General features: G+C 49.4%; 1 protein-coding gene across 2 annotated transcripts in view; it reads right to left on the reverse strand.

Moving 5' to 3' along the window:
• ADCY3 (adenylate cyclase 3) overlaps positions 1-17,380 on the reverse strand; it is a 241,451-nt gene that overhangs the window by 54,377 nt on the left and 169,694 nt on the right. For both annotated transcript variants that reach the window (XM_063915060.1, XM_063915059.1), the window contains exon 3: positions 11,874-12,004. In XM_063915060.1, coding sequence (XP_063771130.1) covers positions 11,874-12,004 — 131 coding nt within the window. The remainder of the gene's footprint in view (positions 1-11,873; positions 12,005-17,380) is intronic.

Genomic DNA, 17,380 nt, shown 5'->3' on the forward strand with positions numbered 1-17,380 from the left:
GAGATAAAAGCTGGAATCATAGCACAGTATAGTGTACATAGGGGCCCTGTAGGGAAGTACCTGACATTCTCGTGCCGGTACATGTACATGGTGTTAGAGAGGTGACAGCCGGAATCAGCACAGTATAGTGTACATAGGGGGCCCTGTAGGGGAGTACATGACATTCTAGTGCCGGTACATGTACATGGTGTTAGAGAGGTGACAGCTAGAATCATAGCACAGTATAGTGTACACAGGGGCCCTGTAGGGGAGTACCTAACATTTCCGTGCCGGTACATGTACATGGTGTTAGAGAGATGAGAGCTGGAATCAAAGCACAGTATAGTGTACATAGGGGGCCCTGTAGGGGAGCATCTGACATTCTCGTGCCGGTACATGTACATGGTGTTAGAGAGATGACAGCTGGAATCATAGCACAGTATAGTATACATAGGGGCCCTGTAGGGAAGTACCTGACATTCTCGTGCCGGTACATGTACATGGTGTTAGAGAGGTGACAGCCGGAATCAGCACAGTATAGTGTACATAGGGGGCCCTGTAGGGGAGCATCTGACATTCTCGTGCCGGTACATGTACATGGTGTTAGAGAGGTGACAGCTAGAATCATAGCACAGTATAGTGTACACAGGGGCCCTGTAGGGGAGTACCTAACATTTCCGTGCCGGTACATGTACATGGTGTTAGAGAGATGACATTTGTAATCATAGCACAGTATAGTGTATAGTGTACATAGGGGGCCCTGTAGGGGAGTACCTGTTATTCTCGTGCCGGTACATGTACATGGTGTTAGAGAGATGAGAGCTGGAATCATAGCACACTATAGTGTACATAGGGGGCCCTGTAGGGGAGTTCCTGACATTCCCGTGCCGGTACATGTACATGGTGTTAGAGAGATGAGAGCTGGAATCAAAGCACAGTATAGTGTACATAGGGGGCCCTATAGGGGAGTACCTGACATTCCCGTGCCGGTACATGTATATGGTGTTAGAGAGATGATAGCTGGAATCATAGCACAGTATAGTGTACATAGGGGGCCTGTAGGGGAGTACCTGACATTCCTGTGCCGGTACATGTATATGGTGTTAGAGAGATGACAGCTGGGGTCATAGCACAGTATAGTGTACATAGGGGCCCCTGTAGGAGAGTACCTGACATTCTCATGCCGGTACATGTACATGGTGTTAGAGAGATGATAGCTGGAATCATAGCACAGTATAGTGTACATAGGGGGCCTGTAGGGGAGTACCTGACATTCCTGTGCTGGTACATGTATATGGTGTTAGAGAGATGACAGCTGGGGACATAGCACAGTATAGTGTACATAGGGGCCCCTGTAGGAGAGTACCTGACATTCTCGTGCCGGTACATGTACATGGTGTTAGAGAGATGACAGCTGGAATCATAGCACAGTATAGTGTATAGTGTACATAGGGGGCCCTGTAGGAGAGTACCTGACATTCTCGTGCCGGTACATGTACATGGTGTTAGAGAGGTGACAGCCAGAATCATAGTACAGTATAGTGTACATACGGGGCCCTGTAGTGGAATATCTGACATTCTCGTGCCGGTACATGTACATGGTGTTAGAGAGGTGATAGCTGGAATCATAGCACAGTATAGTGTATAGTGTACATAGGGGGCCCTGTAGGGGAGTACCTGACATTCCCGTGCCGGTACATGTACATGGTGTTAGAGAGTTGACAGCCGGAATCAGCACAGTATAGTGTACATAGGGGGCCCTGTAGGGGAGTACATGACATTCTAATGCCGGTACATGTACATGGTGTTAGAGAGGTGACAGCTAGAATCATAGCACAGTATAGTGTACACAGGGGCCCTGTAGGGGAGTACCTAACATTTCCGTGCCGGTACATGTACATGGTGTTAGAGAGATGACATTTGTAATCATAGCACAGTATAGTGTATAGTGTACATAGGGGGCCCTGTAGGGGAGTTCCTGACATTCCCGTGCCGGTACATGTATATGGTGTTAGAGAGATGACAGCTGGGGTCATAGCACCGTATAGTTTACATAGGGGGCCCTGTAGGAGAGTACCTGACATTCTCATGCCAGTACATGTACATTGTGTTAGAGAGATGACAGCTGGAATCATAGCACAGTATAGTGTATAGTGTACATAGTGGGCCCTGTAGGGGAGTACCTGACATTCTCGTGCCGGTACATGTACATGGTGTTAGAGAGATGACAGCTGGAATCATAGCACAGTATAGTGTAAATAGGGGCCCTGTAGGGAAGTACCTGACATTCTCGTGCCGGTACATGTACATGGTGTTAGAGAGGTGACAGCCGGAATCATAGCACAGTATAATGTACATAGGGGGCCCTGTAGGGGAGCATCTGACATTCTCATGCCGGTACATGTACATGGTGTTAGAGAGGTGACAGCTGGAATCATAGTACAGTATAGTGTACATAGGGGGCCCTGTAGGGGAGTACCTTACATTCCCGTGCCGGTACATGTACATGGTGTTAGAGAGATGACAGCTGGAATCATAGCACAGTATAGTGTATAGTGTACATAGGGGGCCCTGTAGGGGAGTACCTGACATTCCCGTGCCGGTACATGTACATGGTGTTAGAGAGATGATAGCTGGAATCATAGCACAGTATAGTGTATAATGTATATAGGGGGCCCTGTAGGGGAGTACCTGACATTCTCGTGCCGGTACATGTACATGGTGTTAGAGAGATGACAGCTGGAATCATAGCACAGTATAGTGTAAATAGGGGCCCTGTAGGGAAGTACCTGACATTCTCGTGCCGGTACATGTACATGGTGTTAGAGAGGTGACAGCCGGAATCATAGCACAGTATAGTGTACATAGGGTCCCTGTAGGGGAGCATCTGACATTCTCGTGCCGGTACATGTACATGGTGTTAGAGAGGTGACAGCTGGAATCATAGCACAGTATAGTGTACATAGGGGGCCCTGTAGGGGAATTCCTGACATTCTCGTGCCGGTACATGTACATGGTTTTAAAGAGATGACAGCTGGAATAATAGCACAGTATAGTGTACATAGGGGCCCTGTAGGGTAGTACCTGACATTCTCGTGCCGGTACATGTACATGGTGTTAGAGAGGTGACAGCCGGAATTATAGCACAGTATAGTGTACATAGGGGGCCCTGTAAGGGAGTACCTGACATTCCCATGCCGGTACATGTACATGGTGTTAGAGAGCTGACATCTGGAATAATAGCACAGTATAGTGTACATAGGGGGCCCTGTAGGGGAGTACCTGACATTCTCGTGCCGGTACATGTACATGGTGTTAGAGAGCTGACATCTGGAATATTAGCACAGTATAGTGTACATAGGGGGCCTTGTAGGGAAGTACCTGACATTCCCGTGCCGGTACAAGTACATGGTGTTAGAGAGATGACATCTGGAATAATAGCACAGTATAGTGTACATAGGGGGCCCTGTAGGGGAGTACCTGATATTCTCGTGCCGGTACATGTACATGGTGTTAGAGAGATGACAGCTGGAATCATTGCACAGTATAGTGTACATAGAGGGCCCTGTAGGGGAGTACCTGACATTCTCGTGCCGGTACAAGTACATGGTGTTAGAGAGATGACATCTGGAATAATAGCACAGTATAGTGTACATAGGGGGCCCTGTAGGGGAGTACCTGATATTCTCGTGCCGGTACATGTACATGGTGTTAGAGAGCTGACATCTGGAATAATAGCACAGTATAGTGTACATAGGGGGCCCTGTAGGGGAGTACCTGACATTCTCGTGCCGGTACATGTACATGGTGTTAGAGAGCTGACATCTGGAATAATAGCACAGTACAGTGTACATAGGGGGCCCTGTAGGGGAGTACCTAACATTTCCGTGCCGGTACATGTACATGGTGTTAGAGAGATGACATCTGGAATAATAGCACAGTATACTGTACATAGGGGGCCCTGTAGGGGAGTACCTGACATTCTCGTGCCGGTACATGTACATGGTGTTAGAGAGCTGACATCTGGAATAATAGCACAGTATAGTGTACATAGGGGGCCCTGTAGGGGAGTACCTGACATACTTATGCCGGTACATGTACATGGTGTTAGAGAGCTGACATCTGGAATAATAGCACAGTATAGTGTACATAGGGGGCCCTCTAGGGGAGTACCTGACATTCTCGTGCCGGTACATGTACATGGTGTTAGAGAGATGACAGCTGGAATCATAGCACAGTATAGTGTACATAGGGGGCCCTGTAGGGGAGTACCTGACATTCTCGTGCCGGTACATGTACATGGTGTTAGAGAGCTGACATCTGGAATAATAGCACAGTATAGTGTACATAGGGGGCCCTGTAGGGGAGTACCTGACATACTTATGCCGGTACATGTACATGGTGTTAGAGAGCTGACATCTGGAATAATAGCACAGTATAGTGTACATAGGGGGCCCTCTAGGGGAGTACCTGACATTCTCGTGCCGGTACATGTACATGGTGTTAGAGAGGTGACATCTGGAATAATAGCACAGTATAGTGTACATAGGGGGCCCTGTAGGGGAGTACCTGACATTCTCGTGCCGGTACATGTACATGGTGTTAGAGAGATGACAGCTGGAATCATAGCACAGTATAGTGTACATAGGGGGCCCTGTAGGGGAGTACCTGACATTCTCGTGCCGGTACATGTACATGGTGTTAGAGAGCTGACATCTGGAATAATAGCACAGTATAGTGTACATAGGGGGCTTTCTAGGGCAGTACCTGACATTCTCGTGCCGGTACATGTACATGGTGTTAGAGAGATGACAGCTGGAATCATAGCACAGTATAGTGTACATAGGGGGCCCTGTAGGGGAGTACCTGACATTCTTGTGCCGGTACATGTACATGGTGTTAGAGAGCTGACATCTGGAATAATAGCACAGTATAGTGTACATAGGGGGCCCTCTAGGGCAGTACCTGACATTCTCGTGCCGGTACATGTACATGGTGTTAGAGAGATGACAGCTGGAATAATACCACAGTATAGTGTACATAGGGGGCCCTGTAGGGGAGTACCTGACATACTTATGCCGGTACATGTACATGGTGTTAGAGAGCTGACATCTGGAATAATAGCACAGTATAGTGTACATAGGGGGCCCTGTAGGGGAGTACCTGACATTCTCGTGCCGGTACATGTACATGGTGTTAGAGAGATGACATCTGGAATAATAGCACAGTATAGTGTACATAGGGGGCCCTGTAGGGGAGTACCTGACATTCTCGTGCCGGTACATGTACATGGTGTTAGAGAGATGACATCTGGAATAATAGCACAGTATAGTGTACATAGGGGGCCCTGTAGGGGAGTACCTGACATTCTCGTGCCGGTACATGTACATGGTGTTAGAGAGATGACAGCTGGAATCATTGCACAGTATAGTGTACATAGAGGGCCCTGTAGGGGAGTACCTGACATTCTCGTGCCGGTACATGTACATGGTGTTAGAGAGATGACAGCTGGAATCATAGCACAGTATAGTGTACATAGGGGGCCCTGTAGGGGAGTACCTGACATTCTCGTGCCGGTACATGTACATGGTGTTAGAGAGATGACAGCTGGAATCATAGCACAGTATAGTGTATAGTGTACATAGTGGGCCCTGTAGGGGAGTACCTGACATTCTCGTGCCGGTACATGGTGTTAGAGAGCTGACATCTGGAATCATAGCACAGTATAGTGTACATAGGGGGCCCTGTAGGGGAGTACCTGACATTCTCGTGCCGGTACATGTACATGGTGTTAGAGAGATGACAGCTGGAATCATAGCACAGTATAGTGTACATAGGGGGCCCTGTAGGGGAGTACCTGACATTCTCGTGCCGGTACATGTACATGGTGTTAGAGAGATGACAGCTGGTATCATAGCACAGTATAGTGTACATAGGGGGCCCTGTAGGGGAGTACCTGACATTCTCGTGCCGGTACATGTACATGGTGTTAGAGAGATGACATCTGGAATAATAGCACAGTATAGTGTACATAGGGGGCCCTGTAGGGGAGTACCTGACATTCCCGTGCCGGTACATGTACATGGTGTTAGAGAGATGACAGCTGGAATCATAGCACAGTATAGTGTACATAGTGGGCCCTGTAGGGGAGTACCTGACATTCTCGTGCCGGTACATGTACATGGTGTTAGAGAGCTGACATCTGGAATAATAGCACAGTATAGTGTACATAGGGGGCCCTGTAGGGGAGTACCTGACATTCTCGTGCCGGTACATGTACATGGTGTTAGAGAGATGACAGCTGGAATCATAGCACAGTATAGTGTACATAGGGGGCCCTGTAGGGGAGTACCTGACATTCTCGTGCCGGTACATGTACATGGTGTTAGAGAGATGAAAGCTGGAATCATAGCACAGTATAGTGTACATAGGGGGCCCTGTAGGGGAGCATCTGACATTCTCGTGCCGGTACATGTACATGGTGTTAGAGAGATGACATCTGGAATAATAGCACAGTATAGTGTACATAGGGGCCCCTGTAGGGGAGTACCTGACATTCCCGTGCCGGTACATGTACATGGTGTTAGAGAGATGACAGCTGGAATCATAGCACAGTATAGTGTACATAGTGGGCCCTGTAGGGGAGTACCTGACATTCTCGTGCCGGTACATGTACATGGTGTTAGAGAGCTGACATCTGGAATAATAGCACAGTATAGTGTACATAGGGGGCCCTGTAGGGGAGTACCTGACATTCTCGTGCCGGTACATGTACATGGTGTTAGAGAGATGACAGCTGGAATCATAGCACAGTATAGTGTACATAGGGGGCCCTGTAGGGGAGTACCTGACATTCTCGTGCCGGTACATGTACATGGTGTTAGAGAGATGAAAGCTGGAATCATAGCACAGTATAGTGTACATAGGGGGCCCTGTAGGGGAGTACCTGACATTCTCGTGCCGGTACATGTACATGGTGTTAGAGAGATGACATCTGGAATAATAGCACAGTATAGTGTAAATAGGGGCCCTGTAGGGAAGTACCTGACATTCTCGTGCCGGTACATGTACATGGTGTTAGAGAGGTGACAGCCGGAATCATAGCACAGTATAGTGTACATAGGGTCCCTGTAGGGGAGCATCTGACATTCTCGTGCCGGTACATGTACATGGTGTTAGAGAGGTGACAGCTGGAATCATAGCACAGTATAGTGTACATAGGGGGCCCTGTAGGGGAATTCCTGACATTCTCGTGCCGGTACATGTACATGGTTTTAAAGAGATGACAGCTGGAATAATAGCACAGTATAGTGTACATAGGGGCCCTGTAGGGTAGTACCTGACATTCTCGTGCCGGTACATGTACATGGTGTTAGAGAGGTGACAGCCGGAATTATAGCACAGTATAGTGTACATAGGGGGCCCTGTAAGGGAGTACCTGACATTCCCATGCCGGTACATGTACATGGTGTTAGAGAGCTGACATCTGGAATAATAGCACAGTATAGTGTACATAGGGGGCCCTGTAGGGGAGTACCTGACATTCTCGTGCCGGTACATGTACATGGTGTTAGAGAGCTGACATCTGGAATATTAGCACAGTATAGTGTACATAGGGGGCCTTGTAGGGAAGTACCTGACATTCCCGTGCCGGTACAAGTACATGGTGTTAGAGAGATGACATCTGGAATAATAGCACAGTATAGTGTACATAGGGGGCCCTGTAGGGGAGTACCTGATATTCTCGTGCCGGTACATGTACATGGTGTTAGAGAGATGACAGCTGGAATCATTGCACAGTATAGTGTACATAGAGGGCCCTGTAGGGGAGTACCTGACATTCTCGTGCCGGTACAAGTACATGGTGTTAGAGAGATGACATCTGGAATAATAGCACAGTATAGTGTACATAGGGGGCCCTGTAGGGGAGTACCTGATATTCTCGTGCCGGTACATGTACATGGTGTTAGAGAGCTGACATCTGGAATAATAGCACAGTATAGTGTACATAGGGGGCCCTGTAGGGGAGTACCTGACATTCTCGTGCCGGTACATGTACATGGTGTTAGAGAGCTGACATCTGGAATAATAGCACAGTACAGTGTACATAGGGGGCCCTGTAGGGGAGTACCTAACATTTCCGTGCCGGTACATGTACATGGTGTTAGAGAGATGACATCTGGAATAATAGCACAGTATACTGTACATAGGGGGCCCTGTAGGGGAGTACCTGACATTCTCGTGCCGGTACATGTACATGGTGTTAGAGAGCTGACATCTGGAATAATAGCACAGTATAGTGTACATAGGGGGCCCTGTAGGGGAGTACCTGACATACTTATGCCGGTACATGTACATGGTGTTAGAGAGCTGACATCTGGAATAATAGCACAGTATAGTGTACATAGGGGGCCCTCTAGGGGAGTACCTGACATTCTCGTGCCGGTACATGTACATGGTGTTAGAGAGATGACAGCTGGAATCATAGCACAGTATAGTGTACATAGGGGGCCCTGTAGGGGAGTACCTGACATTCTCGTGCCGGTACATGTACATGGTGTTAGAGAGCTGACATCTGGAATAATAGCACAGTATAGTGTACATAGGGGGCCCTGTAGGGGAGTACCTGACATACTTATGCCGGTACATGTACATGGTGTTAGAGAGCTGACATCTGGAATAATAGCACAGTATAGTGTACATAGGGGGCCCTCTAGGGGAGTACCTGACATTCTCGTGCCGGTACATGTACATGGTGTTAGAGAGGTGACATCTGGAATAATAGCACAGTATAGTGTACATAGGGGGCCCTGTAGGGGAGTACCTGACATTCTCGTGCCGGTACATGTACATGGTGTTAGAGAGATGACAGCTGGAATCATAGCACAGTATAGTGTACATAGGGGGCCCTGTAGGGGAGTACCTGACATTCTCGTGCCGGTACATGTACATGGTGTTAGAGAGCTGACATCTGGAATAATAGCACAGTATAGTGTACATAGGGGGCTTTCTAGGGCAGTACCTGACATTCTCGTGCCGGTACATGTACATGGTGTTAGAGAGATGACAGCTGGAATAATACCACAGTATAGTGTACATAGGGGGCCCTGTAGGGGAGTACCTGACATACTTATGCCGGTACATGTACATGGTGTTAGAGAGCTGACATCTGGAATAATAGCACAGTATAGTGTACATAGGGGGCCCTGTAGGGGAGTACCTGACATTCTCGTGCCGGTACATGTACATGGTGTTAGAGAGATGACATCTGGAATAATAGCACAGTATAGTGTACATAGGGGGCCCTGTAGGGGAGTACCTGACATTCTCGTGCCGGTACATGTACATGGTGTTAGAGAGATGACAGCTGGAATCATTGCACAGTATAGTGTACATAGAGGGCCCTGTAGGGGAGTACCTGACATTCTCGTGCCGGTACATGTACATGGTGTTAGAGAGATGACAGCTGGAATCATAGCACAGTATAGTGTACATAGGGGGCCCTGTAGGGGAGTACCTGACATTCTCGTGCCGGTACATGTACATGGTGTTAGAGAGATGACAGCTGGAATCATAGCACAGTATAGTGTATAGTGTACATAGTGGGCCCTGTAGGGGAGTACCTGACATTCTCGTGCCGGTACATGGTGTTAGAGAGCTGACATCTGGAATCATAGCACAGTATAGTGTACATAGGGGGCCCTGTAGGGGAGTACCTGACATTCTCGTGCCGGTACATGTACATGGTGTTAGAGAGATGACAGCTGGAATCATAGCACAGTATAGTGTACATAGGGGGCCCTGTAGGGGAGTACCTGACATTCTCGTGCCGGTACATGTACATGGTGTTAGAGAGATGACAGCTGGTATCATAGCACAGTATAGTGTACATAGGGGGCCCTGTAGGGGAGTACCTGACATTCTCGTGCCGGTACATGTACATGGTGTTAGAGAGATGACATCTGGAATAATAGCACAGTATAGTGTACATAGGGGGCCCTGTAGGGGAGTACCTGACATTCCCGTGCCGGTACATGTACATGGTGTTAGAGAGATGACAGCTGGAATCATAGCACAGTATAGTGTACATAGTGGGCCCTGTAGGGGAGTACCTGACATTCTCGTGCCGGTACATGTACATGGTGTTAGAGAGCTGACATCTGGAATAATAGCACAGTATAGTGTACATAGGGGGCCCTGTAGGGGAGTACCTGACATTCTCGTGCCGGTACATGTACATGGTGTTAGAGAGATGACAGCTGGAATCATAGCACAGTATAGTGTACATAGGGGGCCCTGTAGGGGAGTACCTGACATTCTCGTGCCGGTACATGTACATGGTGTTAGAGAGATGAAAGCTGGAATCATAGCACAGTATAGTGTACATAGGGGGCCCTGTAGGGGAGCATCTGACATTCTCGTGCCGGTACATGTACATGGTGTTAGAGAGATGACATCTGGAATAATAGCACAGTATAGTGTACATAGGGGCCCCTGTAGGGGAGTACCTGACATTCCCGTGCCGGTACATGTACATGGTGTTAGAGAGATGACAGCTGGAATCATAGCACAGTATAGTGTACATAGTGGGCCCTGTAGGGGAGTACCTGACATTCTCGTGCCGGTACATGTACATGGTGTTAGAGAGCTGACATCTGGAATAATAGCACAGTATAGTGTACATAGGGGGCCCTGTAGGGGAGTACCTGACATTCTCGTGCCGGTACATGTACATGGTGTTAGAGAGATGACAGCTGGAATCATAGCACAGTATAGTGTACATAGGGGGCCCTGTAGGGGAGTACCTGACATTCTCGTGCCGGTACATGTACATGGTGTTAGAGAGATGAAAGCTGGAATCATAGCACAGTATAGTGTACATAGGGGGCCCTGTAGGGGAGTACCTGACATTCTCGTGCCGGTACATGTACATGGTGTTAGAGAGATGAAAGCTGGAATCATAGCACAGTATAGTGTACATAGGGGGCCCTGTAGGGGAGTACCTGACATTCTCGTGCCGGTACATGTACATGGTGTTAGAGAGATGACATCTGGAATAATAGCACAGTATAGTGTACATAGGGGGCCCTGTAGGGGAGTACCTGACATTCTCGTGCCGGTACATGTACATGGTGTTAGAGAGATGACAGCTGGTATCATAGCACAGTATAGTGTACATAGGGGGCCCTGTAGGGGAGTACCTGACATTCTCGTGCCGGTACATGTACATGGTGTTAGAGAGATGACAGCTGGAATCATAGCACAGTATAGTGTACATAGTGGGCCCTGTAGGGGAGTACCTGACATTCTCGTGCCGGTACATGTACATGGTGTTAGAGAGCTGACATCTGGAATAATAGCACAGTATAGTGTACATAGGGGGCCTTGTAGGGGAGTACCTGACATTCTCGTGCCGGTACATGTACATGGTGTTAGAGAGATGACAGCTGGAATCATAGCACAGTATAGTGTACATAGGGGGCCCTGTAGGGGAGTACCTGACATTCTCGTGCCGGTACATGTACATGGTGTTAGAGAGATGAAAGCTGGAATCATAGCACAGTATAGTGTACATAGGGGGCCCTGTAGGGGAGTACCTGACATTCTCGTGCCGGTACATGTACATGGTGTTAGAGAGATGAAAGCTGGAATCATAGCACAGTATAGTGTACATAGGGGGCCCTGTAGGGGAGTACCTGACATTCTCGTGCCTGTACATGTACATGGTGTTAGAGAGATGACATCTGGAATAATAGCACAGTATAGTGTACATAGGGGGCCCTGTAGGGGAGTACCTGACATTCTCGTGCCGGTACATGTACATGGTGTTAGAGAGATGACATCTGGAATCATAGCACAGTATAGTGTACATAGGGGGCCCTGTAGGGGAGTACCTGACATTCTCGTGCCGGTACATGTACATGGTGTTAAACTGCTGCAGCTCCTTCTGTTTCTGGTCCTTTTTCATGTCGTTGAGCATCTCGTCTGCAATATGTTTGGGCAGAATGGAGAGGAGGAGTCTTTCCTGCAAAGGAAAAACAGAAGCCAGGATTAGAGCGAGCCGCTGTCCTTGTCTTCTAGGAAACGCTGGTACATGAGATGCCGGACTGTACATACAGAATAATAGTCACAACATCGGCCTGCTGCAAGGAACCAGCTCAATATGATGAATTCAGATATCTGGCATAGGAAACTGGTAGCGTTCTAGCTGTTGTGGAACTACAAGTCCTAGCATGCCCTGCCAGCCAGAAGCATTTAGCTTGCAATATGACAGTGATCATCCGCCATTATCCACGCTTTGTGTATCGCTGGCGCAGCTCTGTGAATGGGACATTTTTCCGTTGACTAGTTTGATAAAATCAGTATTGGGAGCCAAGAGATACTGGGACTTATAGTTCTACAACAACTAGGGAGCCACATGTGGTCTATCACTGCAATTACCAAACAAACGTATTGTCATAAGAACGTTACCACTTATAGCTCCTCTTTTGCAGGGTCCCCACTTAATGCCCATACCCCGGTACCACAGAGTGGGCACGGGTCAGGAAATTCCCTTGGTACTAGCGTCACCACCCTGGCATGGGTCATCGTCTATTCAATATACAGATTAGTGCTTGCTGGACACACACAATATTGGTGTGGATATTGGAAAATGAGCGCCATATTGTTGTATAGTTACCTATAAAATGATCGGCAGGCTGAACTAATACATCTACGATTAATTGCGCCAATTCTCCGGTGGGTCGTCGGCAAAACACAACATGATTCACCGATTCGGACCCAAAAATGATTGTAATGGGTGAGTCAGGGGTTTTTAACATATAGGATTTTGCCGATCCCCCAACAAATCGTTAATCAGATTGGCATCTGTAGGACGGGAAATCGGGTTGTAGAGTTCTGTTCAATGAAAAGATCCTTTCCGTATTAAGCCATACCCGACTACTCTCCTGAAACGTCTGGGAGTCTCCTGAATTTTTGTGAGTCCAGGAAGACCCTGAGGGCAGTTCCCTGCCCTCGCAGATCGCGCTCCTCTGTCTGGCACTGAATTGCATTGTCATAGCCCAGTCCTGCGCGTCGGTGCAAACCTTGTGATTGAACGGCTAGGTGGGTGTGTCGGTGCCGTGGACCTACTGAATTTTGGGTCACACCCATTTGTGGCAAACATATTCGGCTTGTAGTAGTAACTTCACAATCCCAAACCCCCCCAGTAAGAAGTATTTATTTCTCATTGACAAAACATATAGCGAACGCCGCTACAATAAAAACAGGTTAATTCACACAAAAAAATATCATAACACACGCAAAAAAAAATATCTAACATTTATTTTCATTATTGTCACCAAAACAAATATAATATTTCTACAAATGGGTCAATAACACCAAATATCCCTTCCTAGCACGCCAGGTGCTGCAGCCACGCCAAATATCCCTTCCTAGCACGCCAGGTGCTGCAATCACGCCAAATATCCCTTCCTAGCACGCCAGGTGCTGCAGCCACGCCAAATATCCCTTCCTAGCACGCCAGGTGCTGCAGCCACGCCAAATATCCCTTCCTAGCACGCCAGGTGCTGCAATCACGCCAAATATCCCTTCCTAGCATGCCAGGTGCTGCAGTCACGCCAAATATCCCTTCCTAGCACGCCAGGTGCTGCAGCCACGCCAAATATCCCTTCCTAGCATGCCAGGTGCTGCAATCACGCCAAATATCCCTTCCTAGCATGCCAGGTGCTGCAATCACGCCAAATATCCCTTCCTAGCATGCCAGGTGCTGCAGCCAAGCCAAATATCCCTTCCTAGCACGCCAGGTGCTGCAGTCAGGCCAAATATCCCTTCCTAGCACGCCAGGTGCTGCAGTCAGGCCAAATATCCCTTCCTAGCACGCCAGGTGCTGCAATCACACCAAATATCCCTTCTTAGCACGCCAGGTGCTGCAATCACACCAAATATCCCTTCCTAGCACGCCAGGTGCTGCAGTCACACCAAATATCCCTTCCTAGCACGCCAGGTGCTGCAATCACACCAAATATCCCTTCTTAGCACGCCAGGTGCTGCAGTCACACCAAATATCCCTTCCTAGCACGCCAGGTGCTGCAGTCACACCAAATATCCCTTCCTAGCACGCCAGGTGTTGCAATCACACCAAATATCCCTTCCTAGCACGCCAGGTGCTGCAATCACACCAAATATCCCTTCCTAGCACGCCAGGTGCTGCAATCACACCAAATATCCCTTCTTAGCACGCCAGGTGCTGCAATCACGCCAAATATCCCTTCTTAGCATGCCAGGTGCTGCAGTCACGCCAAATATCCCTTCCTAGCACGCCAGGTGCTGCAATCACACCAAATATCCCTTCTTAGCACGCCAGGTGCTGCAGTCACACCAAATATCCCTTCCTAGCACGCCAGGTGCTGCAGCCACGCCAAATATCCCTTCCTAGCACGCCAGGTGCTGCAGTCACACCAAATATCCCTTCCTAGCACGCCAGGTGCTGCAGCCACGCCAAATATCCCTTCCTAGCACGCCAGGTGCTGCAATCACGCCAAATATCCCTTCCTAGCACGCCAGGTGCTGCAGTCACGCCAAATATCCCTTCCTAGCACGCCAGGTGCTGCAGTCACACCAAATATCCCTTCCTAGCATGCCAGGTGCTGCAGTCACGCCAAATATCCCTTCCTAGCACGCCAGGTGCTGCAGCCACACTAAATATCCCTTCTTAGCACGCCAGGTGCTGCAATCACACCAAATATCCCTTCCTAGCACGCCAGGTGCTGCAATCACACCAAATATCCCTTCCTAGCACGCCAGGGGCTGCATCCATGCCAAATATCCCTTCCTAGCACGCCAGGTGCTGCAATCATGTAAAATATCCCTTCTTAGCACGCTAGGTGCTGCAATCACGCCAAATATCCCTTCCTAGCACGCCAGGTGCTGCAATCATGGCAACTATCCCTTCCTAGCACGCCAGGTGCTGCAATCATGGCAAATATCCCTTCCTAGCACGCCAGATGCTGCAATCACACCAAATATCTCTTCTTAGCACGCCAGGTGCTGCAGTCACGCCAAATATCCCTTCCTAGCATGCCAGGTGCTGCAGTCACGCCAAAAATCTCTTCCTAGCACGCCAGGTGCTGCAGTCACGCCAAATATCCCTTCCTAGCACGCCAGGTGCTGCAGTCACGCCAAATATCCCTTCCTAGCATGCCAGGTGCTGCAGTCACGACAAAAATCTATTCCTAGCACGCCAGGTGCTGCAGTCACGCCAAATATCCCTTCCTAGCACGCCAGGTGCTGCAGTCACGCCAAATATCCCTTCCTAGCACGCCAGCTGCTGCAGTCACGCCAAAAATCTCTTCCTAGCACGCCAGGTGCTGCAGCCACGCCAATTATCCCTTCCTAGCACGCCAGATGCTGCAGCCACACCAAATATCCCTTCCTAGCACGCCAGGTGCTGCATCCATGCCAAATATCCCTTCCTAGCACGCCAGGTGCTGCAATCACGCCAAATACGCCAAATATCCCTTCCTAGCACGCCAGGTGCTGCAGTCACGCCAAATATCCCTTCCTAGCACGCCAGCTGCTGCAGTCACGCCAAAAATCTCTTCCTAGCACGCCAGGTGCTGCAGCCACGCCAATTATCCCTTCCTAGCACGCCAGATGCTGCAGCCACACCAAATATCCCTTCCTAGCACGCCAGGTGCTGCAGCCACGCCAAATATCCCTTCCTAGCACGCCAGGTGCTGCAGTCACGCCAAATATCCCTTCCTAGCACGCCAGGTGCTGCAGCCACACCAAATATCCCTTCCTAGCACGCCAGGTGCTGCAGTCACGCCAAATGTCCCTTCCAAGCACGCCAGGTGCTGCAGTCACGCCAAATATCCCTTCCTAGCACGCCAGGTGCTGCAGTCACGCCAAATATCCCTTCCTAGCACGCCAGGTGCTGCAGTCACACCAAATATCCCTTCCTAACATGCCAGGTGCTGCAGTCACACCAAATATCCCTTCCTAGCATGCCAGGTGCTGCAGCCACACTAAATATCCCTTCTTAGCACGCCAGGTGCTGCAATCACACCAAATATCCCTTCCTAGCACGCCAGGTGCTGCAATCACACCAAATATCCCTTCCTAGCACGCCAGGGGCTGCATCCATGCCAAATATCCCTTCCTAGCACGTCAGGTGCTGCAATCATGTAAAATATCCCTTCTTAGCACGCTAGGTGCTGCAATCACGCCAAATATCCCTTCCTAGCACGCCAGGTGCTGCAATCATGGCAACTATCCCTTCCTAGCACGCCAGGTGCTGCAATCATGGCAAATATCCCTTCCTAGCACGCCAGATGCTGCAATCACACCAAATATCCCTTCTTAGCACGCCAGGTGCTGCAGTCACGCCAAATATCCCTTCCTAGCATGCCAGGTGCTGCAGTCACGCCAAAAATCTCTTCCTAGCACGCCAGGTGCTGCAGTCACGCCAAATATCCCTTCCTAGCACGCCAGGTGCTGCAGTCACGCCAAATATCCCTTCCTAGCATGCCAGGTGCTGCAGTCACGACAAAAATCTATTCCTAGCACGCCAGGTGCTGCAGTCACGCCAAATATCCCTTCCTAGCACGCCAGGTGCTGCAGTCACGCCAAATATCCCTTCCTAGCACGCCAGCTGCTGCAGTCACGCCAAAAATCTCTTCCTAGCACGCCAGGTGCTGCAGCCACGCCAATTATCCCTTCCTAGCACGCCAGATGCTGCAGCCACACCAAATATCCCTTCCTAGCACGCCAGGTGCTGCATCCATGCCAAATATCCCTTCCTAGCACGCCAGGTGCTGCAATCACGCCAAATACGCCAAATATCCCTTCCTAGCACGCCAGGTGCTGCAATCATGGCAAATATCCCTTCCTAGCACGCCAGGTGCTGCAGTCACGCCAAAAATCCCTTCCTAGCACGCCAGGCGCTGCAGTCACGCCAAATATCCCTTCTTAGCACGCCAGGTGCTGCAGCCACAGCAAATATCCCTTCCTAGCACGCCAGGTGCTGCAGCCACGCCAAATATCCCTTCTTAGCACGCCAGGTGCTGCAGCCACACCAAATATCCCTTCCTAGCACGCCAGGTGCTGCAGCCACGCCAAATATCCCTTCCTAGCACGCCAGGTGCTGCAGTCACGCCAAATATCCCTTCTTAGCACGCCAGGTGCTGCAGCCACACCAAATATCCCTTCCTAGCACGTTAGGTGCTGCAGCCACACCAAATATCCCTTCCTAGCACGCCAGGTGCTGCAGTCACACCAAATATCCCTTCTTAGCACGCCAGGTGCTGCAGTCACGCCAAATATCCCTTCCTAGCATGCCAGGTGCTGCAGCCACACTAAATATCCCTTCTTAGCACGCCAGGTGCTGCAATCACACCAA

The sequence above is a fragment of the Pseudophryne corroboree genome, chromosome 4 (genome assembly GCF_028390025.1).
Source record: "Pseudophryne corroboree isolate aPseCor3 chromosome 4, aPseCor3.hap2, whole genome shotgun sequence".
In the NCBI taxonomy this organism is placed as follows: domain Eukaryota; kingdom Metazoa; phylum Chordata; class Amphibia; order Anura; family Myobatrachidae; genus Pseudophryne; species Pseudophryne corroboree.